General features: G+C 37.3%; 1 protein-coding gene across 4 annotated transcripts in view; it reads left to right on the forward strand.

The window, feature by feature from the left end:
- The window catches only part of LOC125060736 (bone morphogenetic protein receptor type-1B), a 111,689-nt gene extending 97,190 nt beyond the window's left edge, over window positions 1-14,499 (forward strand). The window contains exons 1-3 of one of the 4 annotated variants that reach the window (XM_047665764.1): window positions 8,735-8,946; window positions 12,295-12,482; window positions 12,698-14,499. In XM_047665764.1, coding sequence (XP_047521720.1) covers window positions 8,937-8,946; window positions 12,295-12,482; window positions 12,698-13,954 — 1,455 coding nt within the window. In that variant the 5' untranslated portion in view covers window positions 8,735-8,936 and the 3' untranslated portion in view covers window positions 13,955-14,499. Of the gene's footprint in view, window positions 1-8,734; window positions 8,947-8,966; window positions 9,075-10,824; window positions 12,170-12,294; window positions 12,483-12,697 lie in introns of those variants that run through there. The other 3 variants (XM_047665765.1, XM_047665763.1, XM_047665766.1) reach the window with 3 other exon arrangements.
- The last annotated feature ends 3,759 nt before the right edge of the window (window positions 14,500-18,258 follow it).

The raw sequence follows: 18,258 nt of genomic DNA on the forward strand, positions 1-18,258 counted from the left end.
GAAACTATTATGATACAAATAGGAGGAGATGCTATCGAATATGTAGATCACTACGTATATTTAGGGCAAATAATATCATTTCATGACCAAATGGATCTTGAGATAGAAAGAAGAGTGTCTAGCGCCTGGAAGAGATTTTGGTCACTCAAGGAAGTACTTAAAAGTAAAGACTTCCCAATAGTAGCTAAGAAAAAGGTGTTCAATCTATGTATCCTACAATGTGTTACATACGGCTGCGAGACTTGGGCTTTATCTCAGAAACATCTTCTAAAGTTGAGAACATGCCAAAGAGGAATGGAAAGAAGCATGGTGGGTGTAACACTGAGACATCGAAAAAGAGCAGAAGAGATCAGATCAACGACCAAAGTAGAAGACATTATAAAGAAAATAAGGCAGTTGAAATGGCGCTGGACTGGGCACATGACGAGAGATAGCAGGTTGAAATGGACAAAAATAATTACAGAATGGCAACCACGTGATGGAAAAAGGAAAAGAGGAAGACCGACCAAGAGATGGGCAGACGATATTAAGATAATAGGAGGCACAACTTGGACAAGAAGAGCTAATAACAGAAAAGAATGGAAACAGCTGGAAGAGGCCTACGTGTCACAGGACACGCTGATCACCAAAAGCGGGTCATATGATGCATAAGATTAAGTTTTATTTTATTTATGCGTTAGAATTAAGTGTTTTTTTATGTAACTTAAATAATTGTTATTACATTGTATGGGTGTCAGCAATAAAGGCTAATCAATCAAATGTTACATTAAAATCCTTGGGATTGAATTGCTCCAGTTCAAAGAATTTGTATGACAATACCTGGCGATTAAAAAGAGTGGCGGAAAGTTTCTTGCCAGTTCTTCTTACCCGCTCTACGCCCTTGACTTGCGAACTGGTAGTAAATGTAAATTAACGATTAATTTAACTTGACGATTCAAAAGTGTACTTGGTTACCCACTTGAATAAAGATATTTTGAGTTTGAGTTTGAGTTTGAAAATGCGCTTTTCCTTTAAATAGTTACACAGTTTGTGTAATTTAGTATTCTGCTGACTTGAGCGTTATAATGTTCGTCACATTTCTTGTTATTAAATATATAGAGGTAATATTATTCAAGAAAAAGTAATTTCGCCCAGCGAACCTCTAGGTCATCGCTACCTGCTAGCCGATATCGAATCTAAAAATGTCTATGAATCGAATCAATTAGCACTTATAATAGCGTAATCACTATAACACGATAACAGAGAGATAACATTACATAAAATATTTGTTTGCGACTTGACCTGGATTTTAATTGTGTCGCAATTACAATAAGTGCTGATTAATGAAATTTGTTTTTGGGTAGTAAAAATTTTTGTTCAAACATCCTAAATTTATTGAAGTGAAACTTCTTTATCGGGGTTGGAAAATTTTTTTGTGTAACATTTTTTCGTTACGCGTCACATTTTTCGGTTACGCGTCACATGTTTCGGTTACGCGTCACATTTGACCGTTACGCGCGTCTTTTTCTTGTCCATACCAGGGTTGATTCAAAGAGATTCTAAACCATGAATAACAAAAATGTATAATAACGATGACAATGATACTAAAAATTCTATTACAATTTATGAAATTCTGTAATAATCTTAGTGGTAATAAGGTAAAATGAAATAATTGTATTATTTGTATTCAAGTCTGTGATATTAAAAGCCTTTTGTTAAACTTTATCTAATTTAACTTTATTTAACCAATTTCTGTAAAGTTGCATATAGATAAATTTCGAAAAATAAGGTCATAAAGAAGTTTCACTTCTAACGTGTGTACACTAGTACACGCACATTTTTTGTATAATAATTTTTGTTCAAAAATCATAAATTTATTTGTATAATAATTTTTGTTCAAAAATCCTAAATTTATTTATATAATAGACTGACTGACTTTTAAAACTAGAATCTCCTTGCTAACTGCAGACTGTTTTTTTTTTTTAAATTTAGCCTAAAGTAGTTACGTTTTTGATATTGCGCTTATAGTGTCGTTAAACGTCTATCTGGTAATGCGGATTGTTGAGCGAAAAAATACTAGTAAAAACTGAAATTGGAAGTGTAATATTTTTAATATTTTTATAACTAAAGAGATTATGTGCCTGTGTGATACCTAATCTGCTATTTACTAGTAATTTTTTGATTATCGTTAAGCTAAGTTGAAATCTGTATTAATCTAAAGTGTAATATTTTTATTAATTTACTTTGAATTTTTTGTAACTAATACTGCTGATGTAGCATTATATATGATGAAAAAATAAATAAATTATGTGGTGTACTTAAATAAATAAATAATGAAATCTTTGAACATTACGGTATAAATTCTCCCGTGTAACCCACGGTTAACCGATAACACAGTAATAATTCTCACGAAAGGTAACCGTTGCAGATAAATGTGTACTTGTCAATATTTGATTTTCACTTGCGAGATTTCGTTGAACTCCGAACGAAGAACGTTGAACGAAGTACAGGAGTGTTGTGAATGAGATAACTATTATAAAGCGGTTAATGTACTTTCGTAAATTGATACTAAATTTCGGTGGTTGTTTGCGACTTTTGTATCTTTTTAAATAGATTTAAACGGACAGGAGTCTCATCTGCTGTTAAGTTATACCGCCGCCCATGGCCACTGTCAATGCCAGAAGGATGCGTTGGCCTTTTAAAACATGGTACACTCTTTTCTTGTACGACCATAAGTCGAATTGGTTCGGAAATACTTCAGTGGGTAGCTGGTTCCACATAGTGGTGGTGCGCGGCAAAACAGCCTTAAATATATAAAAACTATGAAATTTTGTGTGCCATAAACATCTTACAACAGTAAAATGTGTCATCGTTTTAGTCGTGTTTACACAGACTCGCAAATAATGTAAAAAAATGATGTCCTATAATTTTATTCAAGTGTGTGTATAAATATAAATAAAATGGTTTAAATATACGTAGTTTAATTTCCTTTTTAAAATATGTACTTAGAATTTTTTACAAATATGTCTAAGTAATTTAATTATTGCAAACACGCTGTTGGAAGTAAACGAGAATTTCTATAGTAAATGTAAGTTTAGAATTAATTTAACTTCTTTTCCGACGTTCATAAGTGTACTTGTTTACCTGTATGCATAAAGATATTTTCACTTGACTTGACTATAAGAGACTTCTTTGGGTAGAATGCCTAGCGAACCCTCAGAGCCCATCTTAAGGGCGTGTGAAGGGCTGAGGTGTTTTTAGTGGGTGGGGTCTAGCTACCCCTCTGAACAGCAGAGGGATTTGAGTGTAGACCCAGCCCCACAGTCCCCGCGTCAAGCTCGACATCCTTGGCGCGGGCCTGCGTAAGCGCATTTCCACCTCATTAAATAAAAAATAATAGTATTGTCTTTTATTAACATAACTTTTACACATTTAAAGAAACACTTTTTTACCGGATTGAAGTTATGTATTGTTATAAACTTATAATTATTTTACATAATAAAAATAACTTCAATCCGGTAAAAAAGTGTGTTATTTAAAAAATAAGAGACTTCAAATCCCTTCAATCACCTAGACAGTCGTTAAAGCGTTAAAGAGGTTAATGTTTCCTATGTTTGTCTCTGGTTGATAAACGTTATCATTAGACGTTATCAGTAGAGTAATGGCGTCGCTATCTGATTATGAAACAGAAACAAATAATCTAGTAAAAATTAAGTCTGCACGGTATTCGGTAGCCGCTCCTTTCTCGCACTATACAAATTTTAATTTTTTTTTCCGCATCTTATTATCTCTATTAGCACATGTTAGGTCAGTTATTTTAAATCTTGTATGTAATGTAATAGAAAGATCGAACATTTTTCATTTATTTAATCTTAATAATACATTATTAGGTATGAAACGGGCGGCCTTATCGCTAACTAGCGTTCTCTTCGAGGCAAGTAAATAACTGAAAAATAAAAAAAGGAATACTAAGCCTAAATTGCAAGAAATGCATATCCTAATCAACATTTAAATTACTAGTAACACTTAAAAAATATACCTACAATTACCAAACTTATAGAAAATATAAAAAAATATTTTCTTGTTGTTCATGTGGGTATTATACTAGTAGGTACTACAGTGCTTAACTTCTGATACTGTACAATCTGGGTTTTTAACACTTTTACTAAAATGGTATATTAACGATTTACGCAACATTTATAGTTTGACCAATTTTAGTTATTAAGTTCGAATGAAGTGATTTTCTCATGTTAAAGGCTACATCTGTTCGACATAAAAGTTCGATTATAATTTTTTAATATATAACCTCTCAAAACACATGTACATACTATATGTTAGCCGATTTGGATTTCGATTCTGCAAAACTAACACAGATAGCGCACGCTTAACAATTCTCGGCCACACTCTCAAATGAGTCAATCTTTGTATATTATACGCACACACTTACATCCACAATCCATATACTTAACATTCACGTATTAAAAACTGTTTTAAACATGTACCATGTACCCCGGAATATTTTTTTTCGTTACCCATAACGCAGGGGCTGTAGTGTAGTATTTATGTCATGAATAAAGTTATTATTATTCTTAATATTTTTTATTGATTAAACCAAGCGTATATTTATTACTTAGATGCTCCTTTCAAACGTTGTGTAAAACAAAAAAACTTTAAAAAGAGTGGCGGAGAGTTTATTGCCAGTTCTTCTCTTCCGTTCTACGCCCTTGATTTGAGAACTGGCAGTAAATGTAAAATTAGAAACATTTAATGTATTTTTTTTTTGACATTCATAAGTGTACATTGTGTTATCTAGATATGAAATGATTTTTGACTTTGACTATAATTCACTCTAAAAAGTCAAAAGTCTATCTCTATCCTAGTATGACAATGCCGATCTCTATAATAATGTGCTGCCTCTTAGGCAAAATGGGTTAAAAGGTAAACTGTACATTACGGTAAATTAACTGAGACTAATTAGGAAGCAGTGTGCACATAACGCTCCCGTTATCGGCGGTGTCGTGACTCTTGCAAATGCCATCGTCATTTCAACTGACCCTTCGTCAGTGCAGGTGCTTACGTCTTCTACTCTTAACTACTTTCATATGATATACGAGACAGACAACAGCCGAACGGTAACAAGAGACAGACCTTCCAGAGTATGTCGTAATGTTCATCAGTTATTTATTTATTTCGTAATCCTACAGCTAACATATAAAATACAACAAAAAACAATTATACTAAAGAAATAGCTAAAGATGGAATACGTAATATATACAAAAAGGTTCAAATAAATAATTAATAATTATTTTTTAGTAAATACTAAAGGATTTTTTTTAAATTAAATACGTAATACCTAATTCGGCTGTGCTGTGTGATGGTGTGAAAGTGAGGGTGTGTATGTGGGGTGAGCTCATGATGCAGGTGATTTGGATATTCTTAATCCTTTAAAGCAATTATGCTCGTCAGAAAATTGTGGAATGCCGCGTTTCATTCCTCCGGAGTCCAATTTCTAACATGAACAATGAATAGCACAAATAATAACTAGAATGAAAGTGATTTCTACAAATCCTTATTTTTTCAAATCAATTTAGCGAGAATTAATAAGAATCATAAGCGTACGTAACGATGGGTACCAAGTAGCCTCAAGTTTGATCCATATTGTACTTTAATATCCGAGAAATTACAACCTGTTTAGTTGAAGCTTTTTCCTAAAAGTTAGTGAGGCTTAGTGATGCACAGTATAATTTATTCGGCGGCAGTGTGGCGCGGGCGCGTCGCCTCTAAACTGGATTCCCGCATTTTTTGTGGCTAGGATTGGGCTGTATCAGGTTAAACGCAGGTTACATAACACACCCTCAATCATGCGTTTATTCTAAATGTTTTTTTGGAATTACAGTCATTTTACTATTATTGAATTGGTGGGTTTTTGAATTGGCGATCCACTTTTGTGAGTTTAAGCGCTCTAAATAAACCATATCCTTGCCTTTAAAGTAAAAAAATAAAATAAATCAGTGGCGATACAAACTCTTTTAGGTCTGGGCCTCAAATTTCTGAATCTGTTTCATGATCATTTTTCAATCTAATAGGCAAGTAGGTGATCAGCCTCCAGTGCCTGATACACACCGTCGACTATTTGGGTCTAAAACATGCCGCTTTCCTCACGATATTTTCCTTCACCGTCCGAGCGAATGTTTAATGCACACATAGAAAGAAAGTCCATTGGTGCACAGTTGGGGATCGAACCTACGATCTCATATATGAGAGTCGCACGCTGAAGCCACTAGGCCAACACTGCTCTGCCTTAAAAGTAATACATATAACAATGTGTATAAACGAAACGCATTGTCCTAAATGATGGAACACTCCAATTCGGCTCCAAAGCAATTCATGGCCGTTTGAATATAAATCTTAAGTGTGATTCACATCTTAAACGGATCACGTTATTAATAATATATAAACCTAGTACAGTGAATCAAAATATTTGGTAACTTATAAATACTATACAATATTCTATGCTGAATATAAAATTCAAAAAGTTTGAGTCATAGTACTTATTGAGGTCTGAAAGAATGGAATGTAAAAACTGTTTTAAAAGAGTCAGTATGGAGTTTCTTGGTCATTCTTCTTCATATGTAACTACTTAATTTTGACTTTCAAAGGTGCCTTTTTAATAGGCCTAATTGAAATAAATGATTTGACTTTGTTTTACACTGTGGCCTATATAAGGGATATTTTTTGCATGCAATGCTTTTTAGCATTCCAGCCCTGCGATTCTGTAACTCAGTTTTCGAACTCACACAGCGGTTTTCGCATCGGCGGTCGCTCTCAAATCAGTCGTGAAGCAGTCATTTTATGATTTGGCAGTCTGAAAAGGTGGGGGGTTGTAGTTTATTGTTTATTAGAATGCCAAATCATAAAATGACTGCTTCACGACTGATTTGAGAGCGACCGCCGATGCGAAAACCGCTGTGTGAGTTCGGAAAGTGAGTTACAGAATCGCAGGGCTGTGTGGAATCGATCGATACTGTGCGTGAATTTGACTTTATTCCAACATGTAGAGAGAGAGCCATGGATAGAAATAGATTCCGATCAATGGTACCGGAGGAAGTGGTGGTAAAGGATATCGACTAACAATTAAAAATAAGTGTATATAATAACAAATCAAAACTGTATATTCAACATTTGTAAAGATAAAATATTATTATGTAGAAATTGGAACCTCATCAGACACATACGTTTCAAATTAACCTCATAAAAGTGGTCATAACAAAGTCCGAGCGGACCTTGGAATGAATTTGTAACGAATTAATACTGCAACATATATTCTATTACATTGAAGTATGTATCACTATTTTGACTCGTACATCAAAGTCTGTATGGTGATGCGCTCCGTAGCCCGAAACGTATGTAATAAAAGTAATGGTTCAGTAGTAAAAGAAACGCTAATGGCCGCATGATTAGATTGACATTGGGGTAGAGAGCAATAAGAATTTAAGTTATATGTTTTTAACTTAATTAGTGAATTAAGTGTCTTTCCTACAACTTCGATTTTGTTCCCTTTGGAGTAGAGACTCTTGGGCCGTGGGGTTGGGCACAGGCGCTAATTAAAGATTTAAGTTGGCGCCTGGTAGATTGTACTGGCTGGTGCTTTCTTCGCTCAACGCATAAGTATCGCAATACAGCGAGGAAATGCTGCGAGCGTTAAAGGTACACTGCCACAGGGACCAAACTTTTTACATTTGTTTTAATTATCTTTTTATTAATTTTTAATTATTTTTATCATTACTATGTAGGTAGGTAGGTTAAGACAACAGATGGCGCAGTGTTGGCCTAGTGGCTTCAGCGTGCGACTCTCATCCCTGAGGTCGTAGGTTTGATCCCCGGCTGTGCACTGGACTTGCTTTCTATGTGCTCATTTAACATTCCATAACCTTAGACCCAAAAATACGACGGCGTTGTCAGGCATTAAAGGTTGATAACCTACTTGCTTAATAGATTGAAAAATGATCATGAAACAGATTCAGAAATCTGAGGTCTAGACCTAGAGGTTGTAGCGCTACTGATTTATTTATTTTTTGTAGGTTCAGAAAATTGTAAAATATACTGTATATTAGATTGTTATGATTACTAATTAACAATATATTAGTGATCGACTAATCTAATAAAAGAACATTAGTATGATTAATCTTAAATTTTAATGTTACCGAAGAGGCTCTTATCAATTAATTTATAATTTCACAATGAACACTGTTTTTCATCAAAAGCCACTCGTGTTATTAAATAATCATTCTCTGTCGATAGCGACGAAAATAAATTGATGAAATCATCTTCCTTGTTTGGGATATGGGCTTTTTGTTTTTGTAATTTTTTAATTCTATTTCGTTCTAGATAAAACTACGTTGACTAATGTATAAGTTTAAATTCTTCTTTTGTTTAACATTACTATATACGATAGACTGCAAAGCTTTGTTTTAATTTGTCTGACACTGGCCTAAATAAGCAAACATCAAAACAAACTCGCAGCGCGGCATCTTTGATTAGAGTTGATTATTTATTATTTGGCCGGACGCCCCGTTCTAATGTTTACGTGTACAAAATGTTGCTATTATCTCGAGTCAATGAATCTTTCGCGTGCTAGCGTACCGACCGGCGCAGCTTCGGCCATGTGGAGGCTGTAGTTGCATACTGCACCGGGGTAGAGGGGAAGCGAGGGGGAGATACGTGGCGACTGAGGCCTGAGGAGGACAGCCTACAACGCGCGCACTAGTCTACTCATTCTCACCGCATCCGTTGCGAGTGACGCACGCGTACAGTTTTACGCGGAGCAATTTGAGACTGCGTACGTCGTGAGTTATACGCCGTATAAAAATATAGCCGGAGACAGACGGCGCTGTCTCAAGTTAAATTTAAATGATAGCGCGGACGCTTCGCCTGGATCTTCTTGAATTTACTCCGACATGAGATTAAGTACGTGATTTTATCTCAGATTGTCCCGTTGATATATTTTACGTGCTTGTGTTGTGATCTGTGTATGGTTGAGTGGTATTATGGCTAAGTGGTTGTTCGTTTCCTGTCTTTGTAGTCGGTTATGATTTGTAAGTAAGCTTAGTTTATGCTTGACGTCCGAATGACCAAGAATTAATGCAATGACAATAGTTCATTCAGTTTTATCACGGAGTCGCGTCATAAGGCTAGTTTATTTGTAACATTTACGATGTATCTCACATTACATCCGATATCAGTTATTTACTAGCACTAAAACAGTTTATATCTTATAATAGCCCGCTTCTATTCTACATTGCTAGCATTTCTTACTAATGACTATTTATAATTGGATGTTGTCTTGTAATTAAAAGGTTTATTAATCAGTATTTTGTGTTAATTGTTTCTGTACAGTTTAAAGATGAATAAAATGGAAAATTCGTACAAAAATTGCTACGGCAATGTGCGGTTCAATTCCAGTAATAATTTAAATAATAGCTATGAAGTGAATTAAAAAGTAAAACGTATTAAAACACTATAATAAAATTGAGTAATGATCAAATTAGCAAGTTCGAGTATCACACATGTTCTCCAAATCCTACCTGCCATTTGGTCTATTGTTGTTTTTAAGATATAAGTTGGTCCCTTATATGGGTCGGGACTCGAAGGGCCTCGGGTACCTGTATAACGTGCCAAAAAACCTGAGCCCTATTCATTCTGTCTGGAACGTGTGTTATTAATAGAAATTATGAAACTGTTTCCACTTGACGTCTCCCGAGGGAATTTGAGGTTTTGCACATAAACGATCGTATTAGAGAATTCGTTCGATTTGGTATTCATCACCTGGTTGTATCATTCAAAGTCAAAAATCATTTCATATAGGTAACGCAATGTACACTTATGAACGTCAAAAAGAAATATACATTAAATGCTTCTAATTTTACATTTACTGCCAGTTCTCAAATCAAGGGCGTAGAACGGAAGAGAAGAACTAGCAATAAACTCTCCGCCACTCTTTTTAATCGCCAAGTTTTTTTTTTTACACAACGTTTGTAAGGAGCTGCAGCCTGCAACCATTACACCATGTTCCACATGACATTTCTGGTGATATAGGGAGATTCAGATAGGGAGTATCATTTTCTCGTGAAATTCTCCAATCACGGGGCACTAAACATTTACTACATTGGTACAATTAACAGAATATTAATGTAATGATAATTCGGTAAATAGGGTAATTGATTTAATAACACGAGATATGAAATCCGTTTAATAGCGTTTGGTTTAGACGTAGTGGAAAATTTTATCAAGAGGCGATAATATCTACCTTGGTAATTGCTTACATGGTTACGATAGGTCGGAAATCTATCAAGTTTCAAAATAAGTGTAAGAAATCCTAAAACACCCTTAGTTCTACTTCATTGGACATTTTTATTAAATTATTATTGGGATGTTTTCGACAACAGCCTTGCGATTCTGTAACTTCTAAAGAAAATTGGCATTCTGATAAACAATAAACTACAAGCTCCCCCCTTATCAGAATGCCAAATCATAAAATAACTGCTTTACGACTGATTTGAGCGCGACTGCTCTCGCTGCTGCGAAAACCGCTGCGAGAGTTCGAAAAGTGAGTTACAGGATCGCAAGAGTTTCCTTGATTTTTCAAGTGAGTTATAGAATAGTCTTACTTGGTCCTACATGTAAAGTTCTGACAGACAATTCTTTTACCTAAAGCAATGCCGGTGACCTTATATACCGCTCCTTTCATAATTAATGCAACCTGTAATTACGTCATTTTAAACGAACCTACACATTCCTCGCCAAAGCCTTCCAATCAGCGTATTAATTTACACTACGTGCTAATTTAATTTTTCTTTTTTATCATTGTAATGTTTCTCCCTAAATGTTGTGTACACTTGTCATTGATGCACATGTATTATGTTTTTGTATGTCGTGTGTTCTCTGTAAGTGTTGGTATGTGTTTCGTGAGTGTGCCTTATAAAATAAATAAATAAATAATTACTCTGCTGTTCTGAGCCCTGAACCCGATGAAGGAGGGCATCCTTTAAAGGAATGTAAATAGTAAAAATAAAAGCACGATTAATTTTCAATCTATACAAATGTTGAATATTCCTGCTCCCTTCCTAATTCCTGCACATCGGAACCCCTTCACGAGAAAAGGCGTCTTCCAGCCTTTTCCAACTATCTCTATATATGGTTTTCTTTCTCCATTCGCTTCCTGCTAACGCTTCTATTTCTTCTATCCACCTTCTTTATGGTGGATAAAGGAATGTTAATTCTACAAAATCGTCAAGGAGTATTTTTTTTAAGGATTAGTCGTATCGACAGCAGTAGGCTATCTTAATAATGATTCAGAAATAGTTCTAAATTCTATTAAATCCTTTGGAATAATTGATTACAATTAGTCATAGTTATCCTTATGTTTCTCATAAATTTTCACATTAGTTTGAATGACGCATTTCAATTATGGTTTTCCTCTCATAAACTAAGATTGTTTTCCAAGATACCTACTTCTTTTGATGCACAAGAGTTCGTTGTATTTTCAAAAACTACTCATCTGATTTCTGTAGAACATAAAGGCGCCTCTTTTTCTAAAAATAAATCGTGTTTATTTCGACTTTTTAGTTACATTTCTGTATACGAGTAGCTTGTGCAGGGCTTTGGTGATAATGATATCAGATCACTGTTATAGTAGAAAGATAACTGATAAGGTTATATAAGAACAGAAGGCATTATAACCACCTTTATTCCAAGATTTACGTTGCCTTTAATAAGCTTAATACAATCCAATATGAGAGTAATGCCCGCTAAGGTAGGAAATCGAATTTGTATTGGAGGTCGGGGACAATTATTTCTCACAAAGCTTCATTTGTTATAGTGAGTGAGTGCTATTTTTTATTTATCATCGTAACTACGTTATCAATATGTTTTGTTTATTTCAATATACGATCTAAAAATAACTATTTAAATGATAAACCGATTACATTAGTTATGGAATATAGTCCGATAACAATGAGCGAAATGGCCCGTTGTTTGTCTTATATGTTTGCACTTCCGCCCGTGTGGCACTACTCCAAGTTTGCCTAGGTCAGGCCCCGCTCTTATTGTGTGCAGTGTTCGTGCTGAGGTTCTGTTAGATGTCGATAATGAAACGAGACGTGAATGAGTTTACTGCATTACGTACACTTTGGTACAGTAATATTGATTTATACTTTATTGATTCTGTTTGTAAATGGGGTTTTTAAACATCTGCTCTATGATCGTTTTAATGTAGCTTTTGTGCAATTTTGTTAACATGAATATCTTGCATTGCAGGTCGGGGCATCGTGTGCGAGTGCGCGGGCGCGAGCGCCTGCCCCGACGGCTCCTCTAACGGCACTTGCAGCACGCAACCTGGTGGATACTGTTTCGTCGCCGTCGAAGAAGTGCTGGATGATGCCGGTCTCGTAGTGCTAGAGAGGACCGCCGGCTGTTTGCCACCCGATGAGTCTGGGTTTATGCAGGTAATTGTTTTGCGCTTATAATATTAGATTTTGGTCTAATAAATATGAACTATATAACAACATATCGTAAGAATATTATTTTTGTTTTACTAAAGCCTATGTTCCAAAATGATTATTTATCTAAGGAAATAAATAGTTTGATTCACGTTCTGGATGCGATTTGAAAAAGTCTAATTCGAACGTTTTCACGTATGAGAGTATTGTATCTATTTCAGTGTAAAAGCTCGCAAGTCCCACACCAGCACCCCAAGGTTATCGAATGCTGCGAAAAGGACCTTTGTAATCGACATCTGAGGCCGCAACTGGCAGAGCCGCCGCCCTCGGTGCCCGAGACGCCCGCCCTGCTGCCAACGCAAGCCGGCCCGCCCGTAGCCCTCGTGGCCGTCGCCCTCGGCGTCGCCCTGGTGGCCTTCCTTGCCGCCTTCTGGCTGCTGCTGCGCAAGCGCCGCGGTGGCTGCAAGAGGCCGCCCTCTCCCCCGGCGCCCGCGCCCCTCGTCGACGCCTCATCCGGCTCCGGGTCGGGGCTGCCGCTGCTCGTGCAGCGCACCGTGGCCAAGCAGATTCAAATGGTGGAGTCCATCGGCAAAGGCCGCTACGGCGAAGTGTGGCTCGCGCGTTGGCGAGGCGAGAAGGTGGCCGTCAAAGTGTTCTTCACCACCGAGGAGGCCTCCTGGTTCCGCGAGACCGAGATCTACCAGACCGTGCTCATGAGGCACGAGAACATCCTCGGCTTCATCGCCGCCGACATCAAGGGCACCGGCTCGTGGACGCAGATGCTGCTCATCACCGACTACCACGAAAACGGCTCCCTGCACGACCACCTCCAGGCCGTGGTGCTCGATCCGCCCGGGCTCATGGCGATGGCCTACTCCATCGTCAGCGGCCTCGCCCATCTGCACATGGACATCTTCGGCACCAAAGGCAAACCGGCGATCGCCCACCGCGACATCAAGAGTAAGAACATCCTCGTGAAGCGCAACGGACAGTGCGCCATCGCCGACTTCGGGCTGGCCGTGCGGTACGTGGCAGAGCGGCACGAGGTGGACATCGCTCCCAACACGAGGGTGGGCACGAGGCGCTACATGCCACCGGAGGTGCTCGACGAGAGGCTCGACGTGGCCAACTTCGAGGCCTTCAAGATGGCCGACATGTACTCGCTGGGGCTGGTGCTGTGGGAGATGTGTCGGCGCTGCGCCACCGGCGACAAGGCGCAGTACGTGGAGCCCTACGCGCTGCCCTACCACGAGTGGGTGCCGCCCGACCCCTCGTTCGAGGACATGCACGCCGTCGTGGTCCAGAAGGGCGTCAGGCCGCCCGTGCCCGCGCGTTGGATGGGCGCCGAGCCCCTGGCCACGCTCACCACGCTCATGGCCGAGTGCTGGCACGCCAACCCGCCCGTGCGGCTCACGGCGCTGCGCGTCAAGAAGACGCTGGCCAAGTACCACTCGGACCCGGCCGCCAAGCTCGTCTGACCGCGGCTGCGAGCTCTTCACTCTCTCTCCGGAATCTCCGCGCGTCTATTGTCACCCGCCAGGTGAGCGGGGTGGACAGAAGTCCGCTTTCGAGACGATTGTGATATTTCGACAATAACTTTAAACTCGGTGTCGTATTATAGAACCTGAATCGAAAAGCGGTAGTGTTCAAGTCAGTGACGGATAATTCTAAGGATTGTACTTAAAAGGTGTTTGAAAAAGACTAAAATGGCGTGCAGACGTTTATTGTATGAGTTTTGGGATGCCTTCGAGTAGTATTATTTTGTATTGTGGTCGCCGCGCGATCGATTAGACCTTGGAAAAAAGCTCTTAAAAGCTATATAATACGTAACTTCTTTAGGTGGAATTGTTTAAAAGTTTTCTTGTCTTCCAAACATTCCACTGTAAAAGAACTTGATCGCTTTCAAAGGTCGAATCGGAGGCAGACGAAGCATTTAATGTACATTGTTTTGTATATATAGGTGTTAGTTTAGTATCAAATACATGTTGCTAGATAAGTTACAATAAAATTTATTATATAGAAACTTTTGATTTATTTCACAAAACACCTCTTTACGAATAACCAGATTAAGCCCACGACTAATAAAACAAGTTGAAAATTGAGACCAAATAATTATAGGTAAGTCAACCTTATTCATGAATCATGATGCAACACTTACATTAAATTATCACTATATTTGAAAATACTGATTTGGAAGAAATAGTTTAACATTTAAGGCGGAAACATACTACTAAAACGCGACGCGACGTGTCGTGTCGACACCCGATGTCCATCGTGCACATTACCAACACGCGACACCACGACACGCTTGCAAATTCAGAAGTCATTTAGCTGATTTATTCCCCGCGCAATGTGCCAGCAAGTTTTTACCAATTTGAGGTTCAGATTCGAGGAATGTTTGCAGCGCAATGGTGCACACCTGGATGATGTTATTTTTAAGAAATAAATTTCCCAGATGTCTATTTTAATTGAAATAAAAAATTATATGTGTATTGTATTTATTTAAGTGTTTATTTAAGTGTTTCTGAGCCAAACGTCGACAAAATGGAAACTTTTCACACAGACCTTTACGGTGACAATGAACCACCGAGCTATGTTCAACAACGTCAAAAAAGGGCTAGAGAGCATGGATTTGAGGATGAATTATTAAGTTTTAAAAAAGAGATGAAAGATATGATTAAGTCATTGTTTGCGGAACAACAAAAAGAGCTTAAAAAAATAACGTCTGCCCAAGTAGAGATCAGAGAGAGTAATACCAACATAGAAAGTAGCCTTGCATTCCTCTCATCGCAACATGAAGACCTTAGGAAGAAAATAGAACAGCTTGAAGTACGTTTAAAGCAAGACAGAGAACAAATTATAATTTTAGAGGACAAGCTTGAGGAATTGCAGCGGGAACAACGTAAGGCTAATATTGAAATAAAAAAATATGCCAAAACTACCCACAGAATCAAAGGAAGACTTAATAAACATGGTTGTAAGCTTATCAAAATCCCTGAATAGCGGTATTAAAAAAGATGATATCAAAGACATATACAGGCTAAAAGGGAAAAGAGATTCTAATAAAACGAATACTCCAATAATTGTTGAGTTATCATCCTCGATTCTTAAATCAGATTTACTAAAATCTTGTAAAACCTACAACATCAAAAATAAAGAAAAGCTACGAGCGAAGCATCTGGGAGCTACTAAAAATGAAGAAACTGCAGTGTTTATCTCCGAGCAGCTCACTGCGAAAGGCGCTAGACTACACTTTCTCGCTCGCGATCTAGCTAAATCAAAAGACTACAAGTTCTGTTGGACTTCTTACGGACGTGTTTACCTAAGAAAGAATGAAAACACCCCGGTAATTAAGGTCAAAAACGAATCACAGGTACACAGCCTCATGCAGGCATGACTCTTTAACTATTGTCCTTTTTTTGTAAAATTTTTTTCTTGTTATACCATTATTAAACAGTTTTTTCTAAAAAACAATAGTCACAAACCTTTACACTACATATACTATTTACACTCACGCACTGATACACTCACATATATTAAACACTATTCTAGTGCGATCTCACTTTATCTCATGGCTCATGGCTACAAACACGTCACAAGTGATTATAAACATTTATTCAATCTCGGCTTTACTGCGAATTTCTTATCCCAAGTAAATTATAATTTCTCGAAGTGTACGGAAAGTATCTGGTTACTCATTTATGGATAGTCAGACTACAATCATGTACGAATTAGATAACATACAAATAGCCCAATCTAATGTCCATACTATAAATGACTTTTCAAGACAGACAACCATACAAAAATCTGATTTCACGATAATATCACAAAATATAAGAAGCATTTACAATAATTTTGATGATCTTTTAATAACTTTATCTGAGTTCAAATTTCAAGCTGATGTAATAACACTGACCGAGGGATGGATCGATCCACACAAGCCTATACCCCAAATGGATAACTACACTCACTTCGTTACAAGCCGCCATCTAAATCGTAGTGATGGCGTAGTTGTCTACATAAAATGCAACCATAAAACTATCGTTCAAGAAATAAATTTAAAACATGCATCTTGCTTACAAGTCAAAGTAGGTAACTATACTATGTTGTGTATTTATCGCTCCCCGTCTAACCTTAACGCTGAAAATGTTATAGATTCATTAAATAGTCACTTAGTAACTTTACAAACTCAGAATAACATTATAATAACAGGAGACATCAACATAAATCTAATACAAAAATCCAGTGAACCATCTCAGGAGCGCTCGAACCGATTACATTACCTCAATATGCTAGCCATGCATGGCCTGCTCCCGGGTCATACACTGCCTACTCGAGATAGCAATTGCATAGATCATTTCATACTAAAACTTGATAGGTGCATAGGTACGTGTGCGTCTATTACCGTTATTGATTCTACAGTTACTGATCACAAAATGTTATTCTTAAAACTATCCTACCTCGCTAAGTCGAATTACAATACCTCGAAAATTAAATCTTCAATCAACATGGAAGGCGCTTTAAGTTATTTAAAAAACAGCAACATAAATGATCTAATTTACTATAATAACCCTATAATCTTAACTAATAAATTAATATCTATTTTAAAGCAGTGTATTCAATCCAATACTATCACTAGAGCTATCCCGAATAAGGAACGCCTTATTAAACCATGGATTACCTTAGGAATTGTTAGATGTATTCGTAATAGAAATGCTATGCAAGCAAAACTCCGAGCTGATCCTCATAATGAAATTCTTAAAATTACATACAGGAGATATAGGAATTTCTGCAATAGTTTAATAAAGAAAGTCAAACGTAAATATGAAAAAGAAGACCTTGCTAAGAGTATAAAAAACCCGAAAACTTTGTGGAAGAAAATAAATACCCTCACTTATCGTAACCAACCTAAAACGCAAAATCTAGAATTACTAAATTTAAATGTTTCTCCTCAAAATTCGGTTAATTTGGTAAACGATTATTTTTCAAACATTGGTAAAAACTTAGCTAAAGAGATAATTCCAGTTACGACGTTACATAATAGAACAGATGTGATTAGACCCAACTGTTCCCAGGTCTCGTCTTTTGTGCTTCTAGAAACTGACCCTCATGAAGTATACCTGACTATTGTGAGTCTCAAAACTGACAGTGCTCCTGGCTGGGATGGTATAAGCACCAAGTTTCTTAAATATACTAGGGAGCTAGTTGTGCCCATAATTACTCATTTGGTTAATCTCTGCTTCCGACAGGGAGTGTTTCCACCTGCGCTAAAACAAGCAATTATTACACCTGTGTACAAGAATGGTAACAGAGAAGATGTTTCAAATTATCGCCCAATCTCCGTTCTCACTGCCATATCAAAAGTACTTGAAAAATTAATTAATAAAAGACTAATTACCTACCTCCAGAAGTATAGTCTACTTTCAGACTCACAATTCGGTTTTAGACAGGGTCTGTCAACCGAAGATGCAGTTACCTCACTATCTTGTCATATTGTTAATGAAGTTGATAAAGGTAATAAATGTATCACAGTTTTTATCGACTTAAAAAAGGCATTTGATACGGTTTCTGTCCCTATTCTGGTGCAGAGACTAGAGAACATTGGTATTAGGGGTATTCCACTCACATTGTTCGCTGATTACCTCAGTGAACGAAAGCAAGCAGTTAAAATAGGTCAATACATCAGCGAACAATCTGACGTCACATATGGGGTCCCACAAGGTAGTGTTCTGGGGCCGACCTTATTCTTAATCTACATAAACAGCTTATGCGATTTAAGAAT

This window comes from Pieris napi, chromosome 22 (assembly GCF_905475465.1).
Source record: "Pieris napi chromosome 22, ilPieNapi1.2, whole genome shotgun sequence".
In the NCBI taxonomy this organism is placed as follows: domain Eukaryota; kingdom Metazoa; phylum Arthropoda; class Insecta; order Lepidoptera; family Pieridae; genus Pieris; species Pieris napi.